The 25,435-nt window shown below is 44.9% G+C and overlaps 1 protein-coding gene across 1 annotated transcript in view; it reads left to right on the top strand.

Annotated features, from left to right (window-relative positions):
- The first annotated feature begins 8,558 nt into the window (after nt 1–8,558).
- Nucleotides 8,559–25,435, top strand: part of PLEKHH1 (pleckstrin homology, MyTH4 and FERM domain containing H1) — a 54,753-nt gene continuing 37,876 nt past the window's right edge. Inside the window, exons 1-3 of the mRNA XM_086462664.1 lie at nt 8,559–8,613; nt 17,791–17,966; nt 24,118–24,180. Coding sequence (XP_086318790.1) covers nt 8,559–8,613; nt 17,791–17,966; nt 24,118–24,180 — 294 coding nt within the window. The remainder of the gene's footprint in view (nt 8,614–17,790; nt 17,967–24,117; nt 24,181–25,435) is intronic.

Below are 25,435 nucleotides of genomic sequence, written 5' to 3'. Positions count from 1 at the left end.
AATCTTCATTGTTGTGAAAAATGTTGTCTAGGGGAGTAGATTTGTGGGATGGAAATTAGGTCAAAGTTTCAAGGATAGTAAGTGAAACAGATTGTAAAGAGTTTTCTTGAAAGTCTGAAAAGAAAAATAGCTTGGCCTTGTCACTCTATGTATCTTCAGACGGCTTCAGATAAGAAACTTTCCTTGAATCCAGGGATTTTCCTGTAAGGTGAAATAGTAGCATTTATAGTAGCATTAGAAAAGGACTAAACACAAAACCACATGTGTGAATGATCATCACTAGCCATTGGCATTTATGGTGGGCAGAGCTGCATGCATCATCTTGTTTATTTTTTGTTCTAGGGAGGTACATGGGTCTTGATGCTTTCTGCAAGTGACTCTCCAGGCCTGCATTAAAATAAAACAAAAAAAAAGCCAGCCCTATACATTCAGATGGTCACGCTGTTATGCCAATGTTTTTAAGGTTTCAGTGTAAGGTCTCTTATTACATCCTGTTCCATGTTGTGTGTCTGTCTGTATGTTTATGAACAGTTCCCAACAATGGATCAAATAAGCAGTCGTATAACTGATGGTGGAAGTTCTATCACCATAAAATATGCTTATGTTGCCATGAGACAGGAAACTGCAGCTATTTGAGATATGAGGTCAGGTATGCCAAAACCTTACTTCTTTCTTAAACAGAGCTGCTTTTGGTACTGAAAGTCTTGGGAGGTTTTGGAAGTGTTGATGCAAATGCAAGTTTTGTGTGTAGCATGCACCATTTATGTTGAATTTATGACACTGCTGAATTTTCCAGAACTTCTTATAGCACTTTCATGGGCTTACACTGGGTTTGGTTAATAGTCTAATGTCTTGAGTGTGAGTTCTACTCATACAGAATGGCTCAGGTTTAACATACAGGACTACTTTACACTTCAAAAAAAAAAATCACATTTCACAGAAAGAGTCTTGTACTGCACTGGGCTTGATATGAAATGTTCCCCTCCTCTATAGCCCCAGAATAGAAGGAGCTTGGTGTTCTGAGAGTGGTACAAAGTGGTATTGTTAAACAGAAGCTAATTAGGATGGGATTTCATGTTGCTAAGAGCTAAGTCTTTGGTATGCAACAGAGCCAAACAGCAAGGGCAAAGTGTAACTATTTAAGGCTGAAGTTTGCTATTTAAAGGAAAATGTTCATCCTTGCCCAAATGTTGGCTGCAGTCAGGAAAGCATTTCTGTACCAATGACAAGATAACGGGCTGTCATGATTCCACCCAGTCAGTCTAGATCAAATGTGCTCAGGATATAAGCCAAGAGGTTTTTTTTTGCAACCTGCCAGCATCAAAAGCACCATCTGCGATCGATTTTGTGATAATGGAGTAAACAGCTACTGGAAATTCAGGGCAGCTCCCAGAGATTTTGGTCTCTGGGAGGAATGAATATGAGCTTGCAGGAGTAGCACAGCTGCTGCTATCCAAAACCTGCTGTCTCTTTTGCAGAGGTTGAAAGACATGACCCAGTCACAAACCCATGTGAGAATAAACTCTTGCAAGCAGGGGGATTTTGCCTGATCCTGTGTGGGGAAATTGGTGGAAGATGCCCTGACTCTTCTCTCCTTTTATGCCTACATGCCTACAATTCACAGAGTATTTCTTATGACAGCAGGCTTACCTTAAATATAAATCTAGTCAATCTAAGCCCAGATAGGAAATTATGGGCACTGGTTTCAGGCAAGACTATAGAAAACTGGAATGTAAAGCTAGCAGTACGGGCTCAAAAGCTCTCCTAGATTTAAAAGCAAAAGGAAAATCAACCCTTTCTTGCAGTAATGGTGGCATTACTTTTGCTCATTATAATTTTGATCCAGCAGAAAAATATTTTGTTAAAGTTCTTAATTTATAAAGGTTTAATATAAGGGGTTTGATTTCTGTGATGTTTTCTGAGAAGCCAAATAACCTTTGGGCAAACATAAATGGTGATAACTCTGATGTTAATTTGTTCTTATGAGAAAAAAATCAAGGCTGAGAGGAGACAAGTGTCTTGTACAGAAACATCAGGCTTGAATGTTGACCTGTTATAAGGGTGGGAGTGGGTCCAGCTTCAACAAAAATTAGAAAAAAAAAAGTATTTAAGGTGATTAGTGGATTTGTACTGAAGAGAAAACTGGTTCTTTGAACTAATGCCTGAAATTAACATTAAGGTATGCAACCATTGTCCTAGGAACACCTTTTCCTACCACCCTGCACTGTCCCACATGTTTGTCTGGTAAAACAATTCAATGTTTATCTGCTTTTTAGGAATAATTGCCCAGGTCCCCCCTGAGTCAGGCTTATATGATAGCATGTGCATCCAGTGTCTCAGACACATGGTTTGGGGCTGAGTCTTGGCTTCCCTCTGACAGAGAGCCCATAACAAATCTATGGCCATTCATACTCCCTTTCCCCTCTGACTCCTCTGAGCTGTACCACCACAATGCTCCCTAGGAACAGCCTGGGTGTAGCTCACATTTGTCTGATCCAAGGTTCTATTTATTTCAGCTGAAGAAAAATCTCTATTAGCCGAGAGCCTAAATGGTGCAGATGCACAGTTGTGTTTGTGTCTGTCAGACATTAACGATTGACGTTCCCGCTAGGAATTTTTTTTCCCTGGTAAGACAGAACCTGAGAAACCATAAAGAGACAAATTGAGAGTCTCCGAGTATTTAGGCCAGTGGCTGAACGCAATGCCAAGGATGCACAAGGGTTACCTCGTGTATCCTTCCCTTTTTAAGCCAGCTCAGGTTTCGTGGCTTATGAGGACACTTTGTTGGATGCAAGTAAGTGTTGTGCAGTGAAACTTTCCTGTTCAAAATGAGGGCCTCCATAGAGCTTCATGCTGTGAAATCTTTCTGAAAATATTACCAGATAAAACTTTTCATGCTTATAGGAACTTGAAAACCAATTTTGAAGAGTGTAAGTTAGTGATGTTATGTTTTAGAAGAATGACAGAGGGCTTTACGGGTGCAGGTGTGCATGGCTGAGCCTGGCAACCACCCCACTAGAATCACAGAATCACAGACTGGCAGGGGTTGGAAGGGACCTCTGGAGACCACCTAGTCCAACCCCCTGCTAAAGCAGGTTTGCCTAGAGCAGGTCACACAGGAACGCGTCCAGACAGGTTTTGAGTATCTCCAGAGGAGACTTCACAACCTCCCTTGGCAGCCTGTTCCAGTGCTCTGCCACCCTCAGAGTGAAAAAGTTTTTCCTCATGTTCAGATGGAACTTCCTGTGCTCCAGTTTGTGCCCGTTGCCCCTTGTCCTGTCACTGGGCACCACTGAAAAGAGCCTGGCCCCATCCTCTCGACACTCACCCTTTAGATAATTATAACCGTCGATAAGGTCCCTTCTCAGTCTTCTCCCAGGTAAAGAGCCCCAGATCTCTCAGATGTCTCTCACTGACTCTGCACCCAATTGCTCCTATATACAGATCATTTGCTGATTGGGAAATGTACACATGGAAAAATCAAACCAGACAAAGGCACCGCCTGTTCTCAGGACACCCGAGTTTTGTGGCTTTCCTCGATATACTAAAGCCTCGAATAAAACACCCCAAGGAGAAACACCCCGCCGCGCCGCCTCCCGCCGCCAGGTGGCGCCAGAGCACAGCGCCGGTGGCGCCGTTACCAGCGGCCGAGCGCACCTGGGCCCGCCTGGGCCGAGCGGGCTCTGCGGTTCAGTCCTCCAGCAATAAAGGCTACCAGAGTGGATTTGTGTCTTTTTCTAGATTATTGAGATTGTATATGATACATTTATTACTATAGCATATTAGGCATTATGCCATGATACAGATAATTTGGATATGTATGCACGGGTAGGTACATTATTACATATATATGCATACATGAATATGTAATATTGTCAGTATATTTTATAATAACTACAAATGTAAAGACACTTCGGACCAAAAGAGAACCCCAAAAGGAAAGGTTGAATGGAAACACCCCAATTTAAGTACCTATCGAAAGCCCTTGCCTGTGGGACAGCTGTGCCCATGCTACCTAGGGGGAGTGACTGTGCAGCCAGGAAGGTGGGCTGAAGGCTCTCCAGTGCAGCGGGGGCTCGGGGCGCCCACTCACCCCTTTGGTGGCTCCCTGGCTGAGCTTCCCATACTTCTTGTCCTCCTCCTGCTACTGTTCCAGAAAAAATCCCCAGATTTTCATTCACCTGCTGCCACCACCATCGTGACGCCAAGTGCAAAGCCTCCCCCCTCTCCTGGGGTTTCCAGAACGGCTGGAGAACTTGCACTTCCCAGCCAACTGAGCATTTGCAGCCTGAGTTCTGACCTTCTACTGTGTGCAATTAACATAAATTAAACAAATAACTAAAAATTACCCATGACATCCTTTGCAGAAGGTCCTAACTCGATTTTGTATTGGAGCTGCTCAAGCTGTTTTAATTAGCTGTCTATCTAGCGCTGTTCTGTGTCCTGACATGGGTTTCTGAGGGCACAAGGAGACACAGTACATCTCTACACCAGCACTGAGGTTACAGGGCTGCCCTACGGCAGGGGAGGCAATCACTGACAGAGGGAGAGGCTGGGCAGCGACCTCAACTTGAGAAGCTCCTTTGTGGGCCCACAGGACTCTGGGCAAAGGAGCACAGCATGAGGAAATGGGTGAGAGTCTCTCCTATCCAAGCACCATTGAAATCTACAGCCAAGGTGACAGATTTCTCTTACAAGGATTTTTGCTTCAGGCAGTGTGTAGAGTGGAAGACAAGTTCTAGATCAATCCCTGAGCCTTCCAGGGAGTGCTCATTGACAGGAAATTACAAAATAAAAAGAAATTAAGACGACATTTTCATTGGCACCTTTTTCTGGTGACCCTGTTGCAGGCACCCTGAGATTGGTTTTCAGAGATACCCAACCCTTGAATTTCCCGGCACCTTTGAAACCGAGCCAAGAACATTTTGCCCAGAGGCAGAGGCACACAAAATTAGGTTTCCTTTTTAAGATGCTTGTTGGCTGTGTTTGAAAGCCATCTTATCCTTTATCAGTTTTACCCCACCCCTCCTCCAGAATTTTCTGGAAATATTAAACTGCATCACAAAAATGATGCAGATCAGAAAAGCCACTCATTCCCTCCATGTCCTTTCATCCTGGCAGCTGTGCTGTTTGGCAGTTGTTGCTGTGTGCAAGGGGGTGGGTGGGTATCAAGCAGGCAGGCACCTCCAAACTGCATGGGGAAGAGTGTGCTGAATAGAGCTTACCACTTTTGTAACAGAGAATAGAGCAGGGTGAGACCTTCAGGGCAGTGGGTGAAGTCTTGGTGACATGACACTGTGGTAGTAAGACTGTGAATTTGTTCCTTGCACATGGATAGTTTTCCTCTATGACCAAGACAAAAGGTTTGAGATTTTGTCCATATGCTTTCAGATGTGACAGAAGAGAGGACAGTGCACATTTTCTCTGTTATATCCCTCTGTGTGTGCTTGCATGCTGGGCCACATGGTGGCACATCCTGGGCCCCACATCAGTGCTTCCCACTAACCCCATCCAGTTAAAGTACTATCAGACACTGCTTGCTTAGGCCGCCTGCTAACATCATTTGCCAATGCTGTCCATTAAAACCAATTTGCAATATCATTTCAACCTGCCTATGGCAGCTTGTAACCCCTACAAGTGAGAGTTACTGCTTTGAGCTCTTACTAGCCCTTTGGGAATGGTACAGCAATGCTTTCCTTGCCAACTCGGGGGGCGGGGGGTGCAAGCCCCAGGACTGACCCCAGAACTTGGTTAACAGTATAAAAGCAGGGTTGGTCCCCCCTCCCCAGACACAGACACTATCACATCCTATTATTTGTCTTCCAAAAGCAACCCATGCTTTTCTGCTGTTTTTGTGGATCACCATGGAAACTGGCAGGAACAGAGCCATGTCAGGGAAGCTCAGCAACTGCTGCTCAGAGAGTACTTTGGGGATCTCGCCTTCAGACAGAGAGAGCCCTCTCCAAGGCTGCTCACCTGCAGGTGACTCCTCCTGGGAGAAGCAGGCAGAGCGACCTCCATGGGGGCTCTTGACATTTCCACCCCCCATGTGGGAGTAAAGTAATTCCTCCCTTTACGCAACACCTTGACAAGCCTGAAAGATCTCAGAGGAGAGATCACAAACATCTGGGAGCTGTGTGCCTGGCTCCGATGTGAGACCAGGAAAGGAGCCAAGAACCTCTCCAGCTAACATAGCCTCCCTCCTGCACTCCTACGGAGGACAGTCTGCTCGCTGGTTCCAGCAACGGAGGCTCTGCAAGTAGGAGTCCTATGTCAGGGATCTGTGTTCTTCTCCACACCCCATCCTAACATCTGGCAGCTGTAGGCATGACTTCAGTGCAAGACTGGGAAGGCAGCCAAAACCCTTCCCACAGGCTAGCCCCATCTCTTACTAGTGTCTTCTCTCCCCCACTCCCAGCCAGTGCAGGCCATCCTACTGGTTGTGGAGAGGCAGGGATCCTCCACCAGAGCACAGCGTTTTGGGCAGCCTCTCCTGCTCTGACCGCAGAGCTGCCCCAGGTGCCCATGCCACAGTTGTCAGATCAGCACCCAAACAGAGGGCAAGCTGGGACCTACTCAACTCTTTACTCAAAGTATTGATTTAACAATTCTGGAAATGGAAGTTCCCCCCAGCTTTGCCATAAGGGTACAGCAGGGACAAGGACAACCCCTTATCCTGGCCTACCCAAACCTCTCCCATCCAACAACTCTTTTCACAGCTCTAGTGGGAATCAGAAATCAGTTCACTCCTCATGATCCCTTGTGGTCTGAGGATTTTTGCTGAGAAGCTGTTTGCAGTGATGGGTGAATGCAGAACTATCATGAACAACGGCAGCAATAGAGGTCTATGCTATACCACAGAGCTCCTCTGGTGACCTGCAGCACACACTATTGCCTCCTCAGTGCTCAGTCCTAGTAAACATGTCCCTCAGGCAGCTGACATCTAAGAATTGGGCTGAGATGACCAGCCTGTCCATATAGCTGTCACTGCTGCTGCTTGTGAGAGGGTAGCAGGTTTTTATTTCTATTACTCGGCTTGAATTCAAACCAGTAATCTATAATCTGTTCACTGCTCCCCACATGGTTTGTGTCTCTTTCCTTTTTGCACTGTGCTTCCAGAACCAGCTCTGTAAACAGGTATTTGCCTGTTTTTCCCTGATGTTTCACAGGAAACCTGGGGAAGCAATGACCGTAGGCTGCTGCCTACTTTACCTGAGCTACACTCCTGGGAGGCCAGACCTGCTGCTGCCATTCAAGGAGAGGTTGAGGGATATGGACTCTCCCTTGCAGCAGCACAACTGTGGCCATTCCTCATATCACTGGGACTGCAGGAGCAGTGGGTCCAACACTCCAGGGCTCTCCCTGACTCCTTCCAGCACCTTGTCCCCAGCTCCACCCCCGCCTCTTTCTATGCCTCCTTTTCCTCCGCAGGAGCAGTCAGGCCCCTCATCCTTAGGGCAGCAACATTCAGTTTTGCAAGTGCTGTAGAGCCGGCTCTGCCTGCATAGTTGCAGCATCTGGGCTTGATGCAGTTTAGCTGTGAGATACATCATGTATGGCATCACTTGCACAGCAGTTACCGCTGTAGCCTGTGGACTCAGAGATTCAAAGTATGCTTTGGTATGTGGGAACCTTATGGGCTGCATGTCAGCCAATGCCAGACACAGAAAGACCACACAAAACAAATACACTTGCAAGGACTGTTTTCCTTCTTCTCAGCCTGAAGACTCCCACATGCCATACTCCTTTCTTCTCCCCTCTGGAATGGAAGTTTTAACAGGCACACACAAGCACACTGATAACGACCCCAAATGTACTTTTTAAGCTCCAGTTGTCTAATCTGTGATCTAGATAAACCTATGAGAATACAAGCAGTAGAAAACATTAATTATTGTGAGAGATGTTAAATCTGTGTATTTTATAAAAGAGAAAGGTAAGTTTTTTGTCACAGACTAGTTTAATAGTAGTTGATGGCTTCTTAATCTAGCAGAAAAAGACCTAATGCAATCTGGTACATGGAGGCTGAAATTTGAGAAATCCAGACATGAAACAAGGCATGAGCTATGAATACTGAGAATAACACAGGAGTTACCCCTGGGACGACTCCCTAAGGAAAATGAGAATTCTCCATTGTTTTGCTCTGTGCCAGTCAAGACTGTGTATACAAAACATATGCTCTCACTCAAGTTCTGGCTTGAATAGTACACCCGAGTGTCTTTATGTCCTCTGTGTGAAGTGCGATGAGATGACCCCAACACAATCAAAACCAGCTGACAAAGTAATGGAGGGCAATGGTTTCCTGGCCCTCCCACTGGGTCCTCCCACGAGCAACTGGTTTATGCAGTGAGGTGATCCACAGCTGCCAGTCTCTTATTTTCTGCTGCATGAGCTTGTCGTTGCTGATTAGAAGAGAAGCAAGGCAGGGCTTTGCAGGTCTGTGTTGTGTCTGTCGGCACTCTGCAAGCCCAGGAGAAATAGAGTAAGGGAAGTAGGCACAATAAGACATTTTTCAACATCTTTAAGCCTCTAGCATAGGTGGGATTATAGAGAACTGCGATATGAAGGCTAAGTTCTCTGTGGAGAGAGACAAGTACCTCAAACAGGTGTTTCAAGGTACTGTCTTGGTTTTGTGCAAGCTTTTTCCCCCATAGGATTGAGCCTTCAGTGGGGCTCTGACACACGGACTTGGTCTGGCTGGTGTGCTTGCCTCTCTGGTAAGTTTTCAGCAGCACTGTGTCTGGAACATAATGCTCTCTCAACTGCAGAATGACAACAACTTTGCTAACTAGAGAAAGAGTTTCTTCTGCTCTCGTCTTCTGACACCTTGTTCTCATTTATCTTTTTGTCCTTGTATTTAGGTATCTTAGATATGGTGCTCTTAACAAAGCAGCCTGTGCTTGTGTTGTGATAACCATAGTGTAACAGTGCCAAGCCAGTTCTCTTGGATCTGCCAGAGAGTTTGTTTTGTCAATAAGATACTTGCTGTTTATAGTAAATTTCATTTTTTTGCCGAATGATTTGTCTGCAAATTATAAAGACCTGACATACAGTGCTTGAGCAGATATTAAAGATAACTGCCAAGGGAAATCACTTGGGAACTGTGAGATACTACTGGCTGTTCTTACAACCTTCTCCCTCTGGAGTCAAAACTATTTTTCTATTTGCATGATTTAATGGAAGCCACATTTTAAATTATTTTTTAAAAACAATATTTTTGTTAAATAAGTTAACAGAAGCTACAGAATGTATAAGGAGGCACAGCTTTGTAAAATAGCTGCATTAAAGAAATGGCAGCATGTAGTTGTGTGAGTGCTGATGTGGTTCTGGGCCTTCAGGGGTTAAAGCAAGGTGTGTGCAGGCAATTCTTGGGGAGGTTCTTTGTATAAAGTTCAATGGCTGAGGAATGTCCTGGCAGTCAAGCTTCATTGCCTGGGAAAAGCACAAGACCAGACTGACATTTCAGTTAGTGATACAATCCTGTTGGCTTTGCTGGTGCAAATGAAAGAACTTGACCAGTGCCTTTAAAGGAAGAATAAAAATACCTCATAAAATTCAGATTAAGGACTATTGCAGTTGCATGCTGTGGCTGAAAGGAGTCAGGAACAGGATGGGGAGCATGAAGGGAATAGCTCCTTTTCCCATTTTGTCTTTGGCCAGCCTCAGTTCAGGAGGGGGCTTTGTAAAGCATGAAGCTACCTTTTGCCCTCTGAAATACCTATAGGGAGCCACAAATCGTGTTGGTTCTGGCTATTTATTGCAATTCCTTGATCATTGGGAATAATGATTAATATAGGCTCACACATAACATACAGACTGGGGGCTACTGGAGTCCCTTCCACTGGGACTTGCTGGAGAAATCTCTTTGGATGACACTGTCCCAACAGCCAGCTCCATCTCTGTCTGTATTCCTGCCTGTCCCTGCTTCGTTGGCTGAATGGGAGAGCTCCACACCAGATGCCTGTTTCTTTTCAGTTCTTTGCCTGTTTCCACTTGGCGCTCTGGCCATCTCTGCACAGTGCTATCCTGCTCTCTGCCTGAACCAGCTCTGTAACACACGCTTTGTCTTTCAGCTAGAAAGGAACAGGCAGCTTCATTCAGCCAAATTCCCATGAAACTGGAAACGGATAAGAAATCTAAAGCGAAACAATCTTTAGGGAACTGCAAGGTCCACAGAATCTTCGGAAATCTGACTATTTATTTGGATAATGAGGTATAGATTTCGGGGTCTGCCTTTAGTCACTCCAGTGTCCAAATCTTGACTTTATGTTTATAGTTATATTTCTATATTTTAACCACTTAATCACTTCAGTCTTCTTATTTGTACGTAGTAAGTGATTTGCTACCCATTGTTTCTCTGCTGAGACACCAGTGAAAGACCACTATCAATGTGAAGAAAGAGTTTACAACAAGAGTTTAATGAACAGCAGATCTCGGACCAGGCAATGTCTGTGAGCCAGGTAACCACACTTAAGATCTTGTTTAACCACACCTAGTGAATAGTGTTACTTACAGTACTAGGAGATAATTTTGTTCAGTTTTCCTGCCTGCTTCCTCCATAGATTGTTGCAAGCCTTTTTATTTCAAACTGCCCTGTTTTGTGTGGGTAGCCTCAACAAGAGCCAAAGCACAGCCTCAGAGCATTCATGGATCTCTCATAATCACTTAAAACATCATCTTTTTGGTGCAGCCCGTCCCCAACAAGCCACACACACTTTCTCAAGGAGAATCATAGAATCATAGAATAGTTTGGGCTGGAAGGGACCCCCAAAGGTCATCTAGTCCAAACCCCCTGCAGTGAGCAGGGACATCTTTGGCTAGATCGGGTTGCCCAGAGCCCCATCAAGCCTGATCTTAAATGTCTCCAGGGATGGGGCCTCTACCACCTCTCTGGGCAAACTCTTCCACTGCTTTACCACCCTTATAGTAAAGAACTTCTTCCTAATATCTAATCTAAATCTACCTGTTTCTCACTTAAAACCATTGGCCCTCATACTATCAAGAAGAGACCACCTTTCATGGCAGGAAAGCAGGCCATGTGAAAGGCATATGCAAAGTGGCTAGAGAGATACATGTCAGCATGACTATCATTATCCCCACTGAGGAGAGCCTCAGAGAGAAATTTTTAAAGTATCTTTGATGGAAGTACTGTGCCTGATGATGGAGTAAGTAACAAGTAGTTGCTAAACCTGAACCAGAATGAATGACCTTTTGCTTTGAAACACGCTGGTCTAAGGCCCAAAGCCCTGGGTGTGTTTGGTCCTGCAGCCCCTGCCTGTCTCCAGTTCCTTTTGCTTCCATGTGCCTGCCCTGGTCTGCTCCATATGAAGAGACAGAGAAGGGGACAGGCTCAGCCAGCCAGGGGGTGGCAGGGACCAGCCGATGGCAGCAGCAGGCCGTGCCAGGCTGTATGTGTACATGGGCTTTGCAACCGCCAGCCTCCCTCGGCAGTGAGACTGACAGCTCTGTTTGAGTGACACAGGTAATATATATCCATGTAAGTCAGTATGTATTCATATAAGGGATTGCTGCATGTAAAGTAGCTCAGCAAGTGGTGGCCCTATCCTCGAACAAAATACTTTGAGTGCTGGCAGCTATCATTAGAAATGCTGGAAGCCCCAGACCTGTTTGAGCCATTTTGTGTTGAGAGATGGTATGTGGGGCAGGATGGATTAGGAGAGCCATCATTGCACTAATTTCGTTTTCGTCCGTATCCTGGCACCAACCCCATGCCCAGGGGCTGCCTACGACCAGGGAAGGGTGCTCCAGCCGGAGCCTGGGATGCTCCACCGGCCCCTCAGGGCTGCGGCGGGAGGCGAGGGCAGCACGGCGCTGCTCCCCGCCTGACTGCTCCAAAGAAGACACCGCTGCGCGTCAGGGCTGGGGGTGGTTTGGGAACCTGAGCTCTGAAGGATGGGAGACGACTGCAAGGGGGATCCCAGGAGACAAAGGCCCGATACCAACGCTTGCCCGTTTGGCAGGCCCGAGGCAGAAGCCTGCAGCCGCCAGCAGCTCTGCCCAGTGCGGGCCTCCAGCGCCGTTCGGCTTTTGCCCAAAGGCGCTTGCTAAAACAAGATGGCTGCCCGGCGCAGCCCCTTGCTTGAGGGGGCAGCGGGCAGGCGCTCCGGGCGGCCGCGGAGAGCCCGGCCCGGGATGCCCCGTCAACACCGGCCCCTTCGCCGCACTCTAGGCCCCAGTGGAAGCCCCTGAGGGTGCAGGGGGGGCGGGAAGGGGGATGTCTCTGCCAGGGGCAGAGCGCTGCTGCGTCTCCTCTTCTCCCGGGCTGCCCCGGCGGCCGGGGCAGGGCGCTGCCCGCCCCACCTGCCCCGCTGCCAAGCCCGAGAAGGGGTTAAAAGCCCGGGGCTGGTGATGTCAGTTCCTGCGCTCCTCGGGAGGGCCGGCTCTGATATTTGAGCCGGGCTCTCCCGCTCGAAGGAAAGCGGAGCGAGGATGGGAAAGTGCTGAATGGGACAGAAGCCGCGCCGGGCACCTGCCTGCCACCCGGCGCCGCCCAGCCGCCCGCGGCAGGGGCCGGCACCGCCGCCCTCCCCGCGGCCGCGGGGGCTCCACAGCCTCCGGACGCCGCCGGCGGTGGCTGTCAGCGCCCCGCTCCGCCGGGGAGAGACCCCCGCGCCGGCCAAGGTGAGCGCGGGCGGGGAGGCGCTCCGGCCGCCCGGGCCCCCTCCTCCCTGCCAGGGAAGGTGTCCGCCGGCCGGGCGGGGGCTTTGGAGGGCTGGTCTGTGCGGGGCTGGCTGTCGTAGCCTTTCTCCCCCTCTTTTCTTTTATCGAGGTGGCAGTAAGGGGACTGACGGGAGCGTTCTGGGCGTGATGTCTTATCATCTCTGTTCGTTGAGGTTTGCTGCTTAAAATAAATAGGTTTTCCTTCGGGTCTGGGACTTTGGTCCTTGAAGTCCTGCATGGAGGAGGTGGGGAGAGCAACGGCCCCATGAGGGGAAAAATGCAGCCCAAGAGTAAATATATGTAAGTTCCGCTGTTTCTTCTGTCTTCCTGGTAAGCCTAGGTGTGCGGGGCGAGACCTCTGGAGGCAGGATGGCAAAACCAGGAGCCCTCTTATCCTAATCAAGCAATCTGCACTGATGTAGAAGGAAAATTCCTCCCCCACCTGCCGTCCCTTGCCAAGCCTTGCCCTTCCCACAGCTTGTCACGTTATTTTTTCCCCATGCTCTGCACATCCCAGGCTGCACTCGTGAACGGGAAGTGACCGTGTGGCTAAACAATTCCAATGGCCTCAGGGTTAAAAAGCTGGGGGGTGAAACTAGTTATGAAGTGGAAAATGAGGTGACTAGGGGCAGGGAGTTGAATAGTACGGGGCTTCCACACTGAGTTTTGACCATCGCCCATACTGCTGACTCTCTTAGTGTTGGTGCAGTGACATGGGAGGAAGTCTCTCTACCTTCCTGTGGTACGCTTATTCCATTTCTGCTGATTCCTTTTGTAGTAAGATAGTAGCTGAAAGTTAGACCAAGATTCAGCTCCGGTGTTCAGACAGGGTCTGGTGCATTTTACTGGCAGGTGCTAAGAACTGCACTCCTGTGCTGACTGAATCCCCTGTAACAGCTTGAGTAAACTGATTCCTGAGCTGAGGAGACACTCGCATTTGAAATAGGGAAGTACTGTTTCACTCACCTGCATTGTTTGCACTGAATGAACAAAGCTGCAAACACTTTACTTGCATTTATATCTGCACCTGAAAGTCTTCATGTTGATTACTTGCTTTTCATTCTCAGGCTTTTCAGGTGGAAATACACAAAGTTTTTCAAGTGTTTTGAATTCTAGTCTGGATCCACCAATATCTGGGATATCAGCTGATTCTGGTCTAAAAACTGACGCACACACCACCGCTCTACTCCCTGTGACATTCTGGTACAAAGTTTAGCTTCATCAGAATTACAATTGGACATGGGCACTCCAAGTAAATATATTAATATTTATTTTTGATGCAGCATTTACTGTTATAACAGTCTCTGTTGATCAATACATAAGTACATAGTCAAAACTAGAAGTCTCATGTCTACATTTAGCAGTTGGTTCAGTCATTTTTTCCCCCACTATGTTCTAAAGACTTTGTAGCTCCCATTACCTTTGGTGGAAGTTGTTTGATACTTAACACTAAGTCAAGCTGCTCTTTAAGAAGTGTCTGTACACATTTAAGAATGAAGCTTTGAAAATCTCAGCCTGTTTGAACAAAGTGTCTGCCTCCTATTTTTCAAGTTCCTAAAGTAAGAATACTGCACCTAAAAGTATATGATTCCCAAATTCTTCATATGCAAAAGGAAAAAAACCCCAGATTTATATAATTGTATACATATGGTTTCTATAACTATATAAATTCTTCATCTGATATGAAAAGGACCAATATCTGGGGGAGGGGGGAGTCAAAGAACTTAGTGGATTGAGATGGTTAAGAATTACAAAAAAAGGCATGTGAAATGGCAGGTCCGGTAGCAAGGATTTAAAGTCAGTCTGTCAAAATAAAGTTGATATTTTAATTCAAAGTACAGATGAACTGCTTATATTCAGGAGAATGGAGGAGAAGAATTGATGCATTTAACAGTAAATGAGAATTCAGAATGAATTTGGAGTTGTAAATAAAGTTGTAATTTAGGGTAAATGTGAGAAATGGTTATAAAATATCTTCCTGTGAAAAAGGGTAAGGTTTTTGCTAGAGAGAGGAAAAGCTATAATTCTAACCTCTGCCCTTCAGTAATAATTTGATATGATGACACATGGGGAATTTGTTAGCTTCAGTGGAGGAGATGAGGGTTAATAGAAGAATGATAAGACAATGAAATGACAAGAGAGAACATGACAACACTGTGCTGAAGAAGGGGCTGTTAGAGGGTAGGTATTTTACTGGAAGAATTGACTGGCCCAGGGGATTAGTAAGGATAGAGTAAACTCTAATGACACAAAGTAAAATTGCACATTAGAAGTAGTAATAAGGTGGGTGTAAAACCTGGGAGAGCACTATTTAGAAGCAGCAGAGGAAGAAAAGATCTGGACATGACAATCAATCATAGGGTAACCATGAGCCTGTTAAATTTTGCAATGATGTGTAGTACAGAGAGTCTTGTGAAAGCACAGACCTGTGCTTTACTGATCTGTTCCAGTATCATTGTTAACAGGCTGCCTGCACTCACATGTCTGCATTTGGTTCCTCTGCTCTAGTTGTGTTGGCTTGTCTGGGCCACTGGTGTAATGTGGTTGTGAAAAAGGCAGAGGCAATCAGGTGAGGTATTCCCTAGGAGAGTGGAAAGTAGTAAATTGCCTTTATGCAGGCTTTGGTGAGGCTGCATGCTGCCTTTCAGATGCAGTTGTGGTCACCCATGTCTGTGAAGGGGAGTGAGAAAATTAAAACCCAACTCTTATATATGGTGGGCACTGAAGCTGGAACAGGTGGAGAGGGAGAGTGGTGGGCTTTTCTTATGTGACTAAAAGAGCCCCTTATCTCTGGCCTTGCAAAATGAGGTCTTTAGAGAGAAGCTTTTGATACCTATAAATATACCAAGGGGTAAATAGAAGGGAGGGGAAAAACTAGCTAAGCTGAAGGGCAATAATCTATAAGAATGAACAAATACAAGCTGGTTATGATTACATTTATGCTGGTAATTAGAAGGCAGCTCATTAGAGGGGTGAGGTTCTAGAACAACAGGAATAGTGGGAGCAAAACTGCCTGCACAGTTCTAGGGAAGGGCTGTGTTAATTTATGAAAGGGATTATATGATGCAGTTGTCTACAGTGAGAAGGAACAAGAGGTAATGATTTAGGACATCTATCCCAGTCTTAGACTTCCTATTCAGAACGGGGTATCTTAGTTCAACCAGAAGTTGCACACTCTCTGAGGAAATTACTTTTGCTCTGGCATAAGCTGTGTGGTAAATCAGATTGATTTTACTTTGTGCAATTAGAGTTTATCCCATTTATTCATATGTCCTCTTTGGACTTAAACTCTATGAATAAAGACTAAAATCTCTTTATACTTGTATGAAAGAGAACAGAATTTTGTATGAGAGCTGTATTGTTGTGTCCAGAACAGAGTCAGCTGTAAACAAACTTATGGTGGTGTAGGATCCTTCCATGACTTGGTGCACTCTTATTGGCTTGAGAAGGACTGATAGTACTACCTTAGAGGGGAACCCTACAATGTTGTGGAGTGTGCCAAACCTGGTTAAATGCCTCGCAAGGCGCTAGGGCTAGAGATTAGACTGATACGCTGGACTGGGCTGTGGAAAAAGATGGCCTCTGTATTTCTGTAACGCTGTAGGTGTGCTGCTTGTAGAATACTGGTCTTCCTTCCTATTGCAGAGTGCTTTCAGTGATTTGGTACTGGACATGAGTGTGCCTTTTCCCTTTTTCACTTAAACCTACCTTCTGACTTGGAATAGTATTTCACAAATCATTGGAAAGGCAGGCAACTCACTGCCTGGAAAACTTTCTATTACTGAAAAAAGCAACCAGTACATAAAATAACTCACAGGTAGTGTTTGTAGCTAAAGGGTTTCAAATGTGTCTTCCTTAACTCAAAACAGTGGGGATCTAGCTGGATAGAGTGGCTTGCTCTTATGTATACTTACACTGTTATGTATACTTAGGGTAACTTGAGTCTCAGATCTCTTATGGGCAAAACGTGAGCCAGGTGTCCTGGCAAGTGAGTACATCTACAGGGACATCTTAAGTTTTCCCACTCTGCAGAGGCAGATGTAAAGGCAATGAGGCTGAGCGACTTCAATGCTCTCTCCCAAATCTTGGTCTGTTTGTTTGGTCCCAGCTCAGGAAAGCACTGAGTTTGCTTGTGAGGAGGTGAGATGTTCCTTTACTAAGTGTGGATTTCAGTGTTTTGATGAAGCTGATGAACTAATAACTGTTCCGGTTTTGTAAACATTTGTTATTGTAGGGTAATATAGGTGGCTGCTGGACTGCGTACGCTGAGTTAATATTATAAACCTTTTTGTGAGTGTTCACAAACACCTGAATTTGATTAAGGCCACTTATTACCTACATTTTACATATCTTTTTGCAATGAGCACGAAGTATCTGAAATGTCTAAACAGTTACTGAGTAAGAAAATAAACCAACTTCAAAACCCACAGCTTTTTCCACTTTACAGAGTGAAGTGTATCTCTTGATGTCTACAAGGACTTAGTAGACCTGCATGTTTTGTCTTCAGGCCTAGCTTATTCCTGGCTGGGATCTCTTTGTTTTAACAGAGCAATTGTTTATATACTGTGCTATGGCTACCCTTCCCCTCTTATTGTGGACTGACTGTATCAAGTAGTTAGGGATTGGGAGCAGTGTTGCATCGTACATCACATCCTTTCAACGCTGTCTGTATGAGATAGGGCACTGGTGCCCCAAGTTAATAATGGGTGTGTGACCTGAGCTATGTTTAAGAGGTTTTAGTGACTTGAGAGTTTACAGCCATGCTGGTACGAAAGAGGCAGGGGTAAAAATACTCCCAGTCTATAGATAAATGCTGAGCAAGGCTGTAAGCATAGCAGTAAGGCTGTTTGTAAAATATATAGTATGATGCATTAGTAAATTATTTACTCACTCTAAAGGTAAAAGTTTATTTGAATATTTATCTGTTATCCATTAAAGAGTGACCTCTGGCAGAGGGCAATATCAATAACTTGGGATAGTACCATTTCATCTTTACTTGCAGAAGAAGTGGCCTTTGTTACTAGTCCTGTGAAATGGACCAAGGAAATCAAGGAATGAAAAGTTTGCCTCTCTAAAATACATTTATTTATTTTTTCCTCTTCTCTTCTGTAGGATTTTTAGAGCACCTCAGACAACATCCCAAATGGATGATTAACTTCACAATGGCAGAACTCACAGCGGAGAATGGCAGCTGTATGGACTGGCAAAAGCGATGCCTTGCATTGGAGTCCCAGCTCTTCAAATTCCGCTTGCAGGCAAGCAAGATTCGAGAGCTGTTAGCTGAGAAGGTGAGGCAGTGTGGTGTTCTGGTTTGGCTGGGACAGAATCACAGCCCAGCCGTGCCAGGCAGGCCGTTAGCAATTTGGAGTCAGACAGGGCAGCTGCCCTGAGTTACCTACAGGTGTAGCACATCCCATAATGTCATGGTCATTGTAAAGGGGGAAGGTTTACTATAGAAGGGAGTTACTGCTGGGGTCTGCCTGGGGTCCTGCTGGGGTTTCTCCTCTTCCTGCTCCTCCTCTGGCTTCTCCCTGCTCCTGAGGATGCTCTCATGTGGATTGTGACTGCTGTGTGTTCATTTGCCTGAGTATACCTTTGTTTGGTATTAGTGCTGTTTCATTAAATGTGTTTTCACTTCTACCCATGGGTCTCCTCTCCTTTTCCCGATTCACCTCCCTGGCTGGTGAGGGGTCATCAGGTGGTAGAGTGACTGTTATAGTTTAGCCCTGGATACTGTGGCTGCTCCTATTTTGAGCTAAGTTATGGCACGAAAGTGAAAAAATCTGTAAATACTGAGCTATCCAATAAAACTCACTTGCAGCGAAGATTTCTTCCTTGATTACAGTGTGTCATTGCACTCTACTTATCACTTGATATGCAGAGATGTGCCTGTCAGAGGGGTGTAAAGGGGTGTTAGTGAAAATAAGAATTTGTCCTTGTTTACTGGAAAATAACCAGGTATTTGGACTCTACTGGAAAACGCTAGCAGGCAAGATTCCGGGTATCTAAAGTGACTGAGGCAGCTGCAGAGCAAAGATGGATATTTTGCATAAGAACAGCAGGATCAGGACTTGGCTGTCAATAGAAAAGCTTACAGGAGTGCAAATTATGCTGTAATCTTAAAAGGCTGGACAGGGGTATGTCTGCCATAGTGTTAGAATAACATTGCGTATCCAGTCGAAACATTCTGAGGATACTGAACAGCAGAACTGAGATACTTTGAGATCTGGATGTGAGAAATTTGCATGGCCTCTGTGGTTTTAGAAGCATCTCTGACTAATCTCTTTCAAGTGCACTAGATGAACTTGTTTGCAATCCTAGGGGAGAAGACTGGTAAAGATCTGAGGGTTTTGTTGTTTGGGGTTGTTTTTTTTTTTTGTCTGTCGTGGTGTGGATTTTTGGTGTTTCTCCTTTACCTTAAATTGAGTTATTTTTCAATTTGAATTAAAGCTTTTTTTTCACTAACCTCTTATTTGCGTAAAATCCAAGCTTGTAGGTTGCTGTCGGGTTCCTTTGTTTCAAAATGTGGTTTACATTACTGCAGTCCAGTCCAAGTTTGCTCAGATAGTCAATTATTATTGGAAGGCGAGAACAGTTTCTTTCAGTCATGGTTTGCTAATGAAGTTGAAATCTTTACAACTGACTACAGTTGACTCCAAATGTTTTTAAGCTGTACCTGATGACAGATATGTTCTAAACTCACTTTTGCCCTGTTTTGTATTGTGTAACTTTTATGTGTATATTCTTGTTTGTTGATTTTTGGATGTAAAAACATACAAGTGACATCCACTTCAAGGTGGAGCAATTTTCATCCTTGCTTTCACTGTAATTATATTTCCGCTGATGCCGTGTACGGCATGAGACATTCATTCAACCCTTTGTATTTTAAAAAATTATGCCATTCTAAGCACCCTCTTCATCTTTTCAAGGTAGCTGGTGTGGTGGACCTTAGTGATTACTTACCTTGGAAAACATTGACAGTGGTTGTAAAGTCCATTTAGAAAAGACACACTAAAAATACCATGTATAGATGTGGTGTGGTAAAGACAGCCAGTACTCATGCAATACTCCATGCTTGCTGCTTTATGGAATCTGTGGCCTCATGCCTTATTAATTTCTGCTTTGAGAAACTTCCTGACTACCCTCGTGCAAAATGAAGAAACCCACCCATCAGACTTTCTTTTTGGAGAGCAGACTTGCCAGAGATCTCTTGACTATCCCTTTAGAGAGGTTTGTGGGCCATGGCAGAGAATGAAATTTTTGTCTGTTTCAGGGGGCTCCTTGAGGAGGGGGCCTGACTGCCATTAATCCAGCATTTCAGTCAAAGCGATGTTCCCTTTGTTAAGATTAAGGAGCAGCTTGGTTCAGCGATCAGGTTACTCTATAACTACTTGTACAGCACTGTCGTAGGCTTACTCAAAGGGTCAGAGAGCTGGCAGGTTTGCAATTCCCTACTCTGCATGTCATGTGGGAAGGGGAAAGCCTCAGGGAGGGACTGTGGGGCAGTCCTCGGACGGGCTCTCCTGATGCGGCTGGACTTGAGGCACCTGCTCAGGACACAATGCTCATGCTGAACACTGCCATTGGGAAGTGTCCTCTGCCTCAGGTTCCCAACTGCTCTGCAAAAACTTGCTTAGAGACCCTCCTTCCCTCCTCTGCAGTCACAGCAACTGGGGCTCCTGTCCATGCTGTGTGCTTCTCCTCCCCAGATGGGCAGTGGTGCAGAACTGAAGGAAGCGTGTGCTTTATGCATAGTGATGCTAGCTCCAGGGATTTTTATCATGGATTCTATAGCAACTGTGATTTAAAAAAAAAAAAAAAAAATTTCTTACAAAAATTGAGAATGAAAAGATTCAGAATTATTTGAAAGAGTACTGCATTTTCAAAAAGATTTTTTGGGAGGGGGAGAGGGGGAACATCTTGAAAAACGTGAAGTGAGCACGGTATGAAGCTGTGTTGCCAACCTGGGGTAAGCATTGCCCCATAGAGCCTCTAATTATGATTTGCAGCAACGGGAAAATTAAGGAAAAAAAAAAAAAGTGGTTTAGCCAGTGAAAGTGAAGAGTAATGTTAACAGTGGTGTAATAACCTAGCTGGTGAGGAAGTTTCTTAGGGGTCTGGAAGCTACTGAATGAAAGGCTTGGAAACCTGACTCCCATATTTTTAATTAGTCTTTATAACAAATTTTATGATTTTAAGGCAGACTTTACTATTCTAACTCACAAAAAGAACCCCAACCACTCATGCCTGGCATTAGTACAATGTGCTCTAACAGTTTAAATACTTCAGATTTTTTAAATCCGCTTAGATTGAATAATCTAGATCGCTGTTCCGAACAAGAGGAATTTAAAACCCCAGGGTTTAACTGCCAGTGCCCTAGTTCACATGGTGTGAAGTTCCACACTGGTAGCCTGGTCTCAGCTATCGAGCAGTGCTGCCCAAGCTGGCCAGAGCCTGATTGTGAGTCGGCATGACAGAGGGACCCTGGCCTCCAGGACAAAGCTCTGCCGTCCTGCTGGACCCCCGCAGGGCATGAGACCCCTGGGTCCTGCCTTGTTGTGGACATTGGCAGGGATCTGATCTCTTTGGAAACAGGTGCTTGTCTCCACTCTGACTTTCTTGTACACACACAAAAAAAGAGATACTCCTCTGTTGGTGAGCGACATAGCAGGCAGTTGCCTTGGCAGCAATATGACCTGGTTAGGAGCATGCTTTGGAAGAGAACAGTAGGAAGGTGAGCCTGAGACATGCAGGAACTTTTTTCATTCAATTTTATTTAGCATGTTCTGAGCTATCAGGAGAGGGAAAGCCTGTGTGAATTGTTGATAGCAGGATCTTTTGCAGTTTTTGGAAAGGCCTTCTGGGTAGCTTTTAACCTGCTTCTGTCTTCAATAAACAATGAACATTTGGAAAAAGCCTTCTTTGTCTCATGCAAGCATGGCTGCACAATTGGTCCTGTTTCTCTCCATATAAGTTCTCTGGGCTGATGTTTGGGAGAAGTTACTTGAATTTGGCTTGGTCACAAAGTTCTTTATGTGACCTAGGTCAAGTTGCTTAGTAGCATTTGTCAAATTATAAAGCATTTTGAATGAAGGGACTCATGCAAATACCAAGCATTATTATTAATTCATTGAGGGATTTGAAAGAGCCTTACAAGCATGGATGTATTAGATCTGAATGCAGTCCAGTGAGACAGCTGACACTGGGCATGGGTGAAGTAATCATTTTGTGTACATGAGAAACACGGCAGTTATTTAACAGTTCATAGTAGGACAACCCAACAATGTAGTACAGGAAGTTAAGAAAAGTACAAGTTCATTTAAGGCTATGGAGGGAATTAGGGTGACAAAAGTAATTGGTTTGACTGGAACTTAGCCAGGTCACCCTGCTTGCACAAGGAGTTTCATAACTCTTTAGCGATCAGGAATGGTCCCAACATACATTCTCTGTCCTGACCAGGATCCAGGACTGCTAGTAGTGCAAAGCAAACTGTCCTGAGGCTGGGACAACAAGGAGTTTTTCAGCCAGAACAGTGCTGTCATCTTAAAATAACCTGCGTCTTTCATGGCGATCGCCCACCTTGTGGAGGATTGAATTATTAGCCTAAGAGAAAAAGGGCCAGAAAAGGCCCAGAGATTTATCTAAAGTCTGTGCTGTGAATGTAGACCCTGTCAATTAATCAGAAAACCAGCAGAGGCCATTGACTCTGCAGCTATTGTCATAACCAGCCTTTATTTCACAAGGTGTATTATATCTCCAGTTAGAATCTTTCACAGATATATTTTGCATCTGTCTGTCTGTGGTGGTGACTGTCCAAATATTAATAGATAAATGGATGGGTAGATCATGGTTCCTAATGCACACAGACTTGTGTTGTAACCCAGACCACTGCTGTAGGTGTTAGATTGCCGTAAGCTCAGTCTTTACCAAGACTGTCAGAGACTGGTTCTTCGGTCAGAGCAGCTTTGGCTCTCCATGCACTCTTCTGTGGCACCTTTCTGTTCCTCTACTGAAGAGTCCTTGGTTTGGATATTAAACTCCATCAATTGTGATGTCCTTGATTGCTCCACTAAAAAGGCAAACCTGAGAGGTATCACACTAAATGTGGCACATTCTGGTTTTCGTGTCTTGAATTTGTTATGGCATGGCTTTTTTAATCATATGACCATTGAGGTGTCTACATATTATATACCTTTAGATATGTTTGTCAGTAGGTGTCAGTCTGCTCTTAGGATTGATGTGTATGTATGAGAGGGAGAGTTGTCTTGTTGCCATCTGAAGGAAGGGAAACGGAAACACAGGAATGCTGTCATCTCTGTTCTGGGTAATCAACCCAAGAGGAGTAAGTCCCACTTTCAAAAGTATTGGTTTGGTCCTCAATAGTCACCGGCCTGAATACTTGGCTCCAGTGCTTTATCAAGAATTGTAAAATGCATTGGAGAGAAAAGGAGCTCAGTTCCCCTTGTAGTTTGTTTCCTGCTTGAAGCATGATTCTTTTAATCTTCTGAAGCTGCTTCTATGTCATTCCTTCATTAGTAAAACACAAGTAAATGCTGGAAACTCTGTGAAGCATTCCTCAAATTTTGCAGCTTAGTGGATGAAACTTAGTGTCAGTGACTTCATATTATTGGGCTTAAACCTGAGACCCATCGAAGCAGGGCAGGTGGCGGAAGATGACCTTGGAACCACTGAATGAGATCCTTAGTTGCTTTTTTTTTAAAAAAAAAAAGTCTGGTCTCTAGTGGTTAGGGGAACCCCAGGTACATCTGCATTTCACTGAGAATGAAATGACTTATATACATCTAGAATAAAATTCTCTTCAGTATCCTTTGACTTCAATAGCAGCAATGCTCAGATAAAGAATCACGGAACTGTCAGTTTGCAAAGCTCTTTAAAATTAAAAGAAGCACAGGAAAATTAAGATCATTGTTAATCTTGTCAGTTGTGAGCCCGTGATGCTTTTGAAGCCAAAGCAAAGTATTCATTTTTTATAACGTGGCATCGTAGAGAACTTGCTGTGAGCTTTCCAAGATGTGTTAATTTTTATTTACCATTGTGAATGAATCCTAGCTGAAATAAAACCAGGAAGGAATGGTGTGTTGTAGATGGGCTTCTTGCAGGGACAGCCCATGGTATGTAAATTGTAGAGACGGGGTCAAGACTTTGGGACTATTCCCTTGACCCATGTAATGAATGATGAAGCTCGCTAATGAGAAACCAGTTCTGGTAAATTCAAAGTAGGGCAGAAGACTGGAAAAGGTCAAAGATTTTTTTTTTGTGTGTGTGGTCAAAGCTGTCCCGTTAACCCAAAAGATGCCAACGATCTGTAGACTTGCACAAGAAATAGAAGATTCCTGAGTAAACCTGGTGAATTTCCAGGTGATGTTAACTTCTTTTCTTTCCTTCCCCCTCTCCCCTCCTCCTCTTTTGGCTCTGAAGATGCAGGAATTGGAACAGAGAGTGATAGAAGCAGAGCAAAGAGCTGAGGATGCAGAGAAACAGGTAAGAGATTCTCCTATGGTTGCTCTGGTACAAGCCCAGCAGAAACTTACTCTAAATTTGCTCTAGTCTAGCATACAGACAGTACTCTGCAGTGCCGTGCTCTGCTAGGGACACACCGATTTACAGTGTTGAATGGATTTTCTGGTCTGCTTCCCAGCCTTTGAGCATGAGCTATGAACAGGCACCTAACTGTGTTCAATCCTGAGTGAAAACCAGCGCCTTATATCTGCCTCTCAGCTTCACAGCCTTTACTCCCTTATCCATGATAGGCATGCTTGGTCATGGAAAAGGAAGGAGGGTAGTGTACCTCAGGATTAAAATGCAGGGATAGAGCTGCCTGGCAAGTCCTTAGAAAACAAATACTTAAGAGTACTGGTAAGGACTTGTCTACAAGTAGAGAAGATTCTGCAAAAGGAGTAAGGGTGTGTCTGCAAAACCAATCAGTTGTTTTGGACTTTCTTTTTAGTAATTACTGCTCTGGCTCCGGAACCCCTGGAGAAAAGCAGTAAGATCTGGATTCATTTCATATTACTATAACCATCTAAAAATTAGGCATATTGTCTAAGCTAGTCTGTCTAAGCTTCTTGAATAGTGGAGAAGGGGGGGAGAGAGAGACTTCAGCTTGTGAACAGGCTATGAAGAATAATGGACCTTTGGGAAGCAGACTGGTATACAGCCTATGCTGTAAAGAGTGTTATAAAAACAAAAAAGGCAGGAACGGCCTGATGACACTGTAGAAGACTGCTGAAGGGAAGGTTTGAAGTGAACTAGCTCCGTTCAGCTGGACAAGAGCTGCAGGACTGAGCTTTGAGTCAGAGATTAAAGCGTAGAACTAGAAGCCATGCAAGGTGCTCAAGAACAGCTGTCAAAGATGACTTCAGTAGTGGAGGACTGAATAGGCAGTGTTATAAGCACTGGAAAACATATTGCCTAGGAATCAAGACTTTGAAGTACCTGGTAAGGTATTCTGTTTGCAGAATGTACTGTTCCATGCCAGTTTTATATTGACATCAGTTTTTTTTCTGAACAGCTGAAATACAGGAAAGATGTTATGTCTAGTCACCATGCTGTTGGTCTCTGTGCTAGACCAGCACTGCCAACCAAGAACAAGAGTTGTTCTTGAGAGTGGTATCAGTAAGTCCACACCCAACCAAGACAGGCAAAGTAACATTGTCACTGTTATACAGTTATTGCCACAGGCCAATGAAGGAAATTTCATTCTAGCAGATACCTCGGTGACAGGAGTAGAGTGTCC

The sequence above is a fragment of the Leptosomus discolor genome, chromosome 3 (genome assembly GCF_034619465.1).
Source record: "Leptosomus discolor isolate bLepDis1 chromosome 3, bLepDis1.hap2, whole genome shotgun sequence".
NCBI classification, from domain to species: Eukaryota; Metazoa; Chordata; class Aves; order Leptosomiformes; family Leptosomidae; genus Leptosomus; species Leptosomus discolor.
This window is presented reverse-complemented; position numbering and strand designations above follow the sequence as displayed.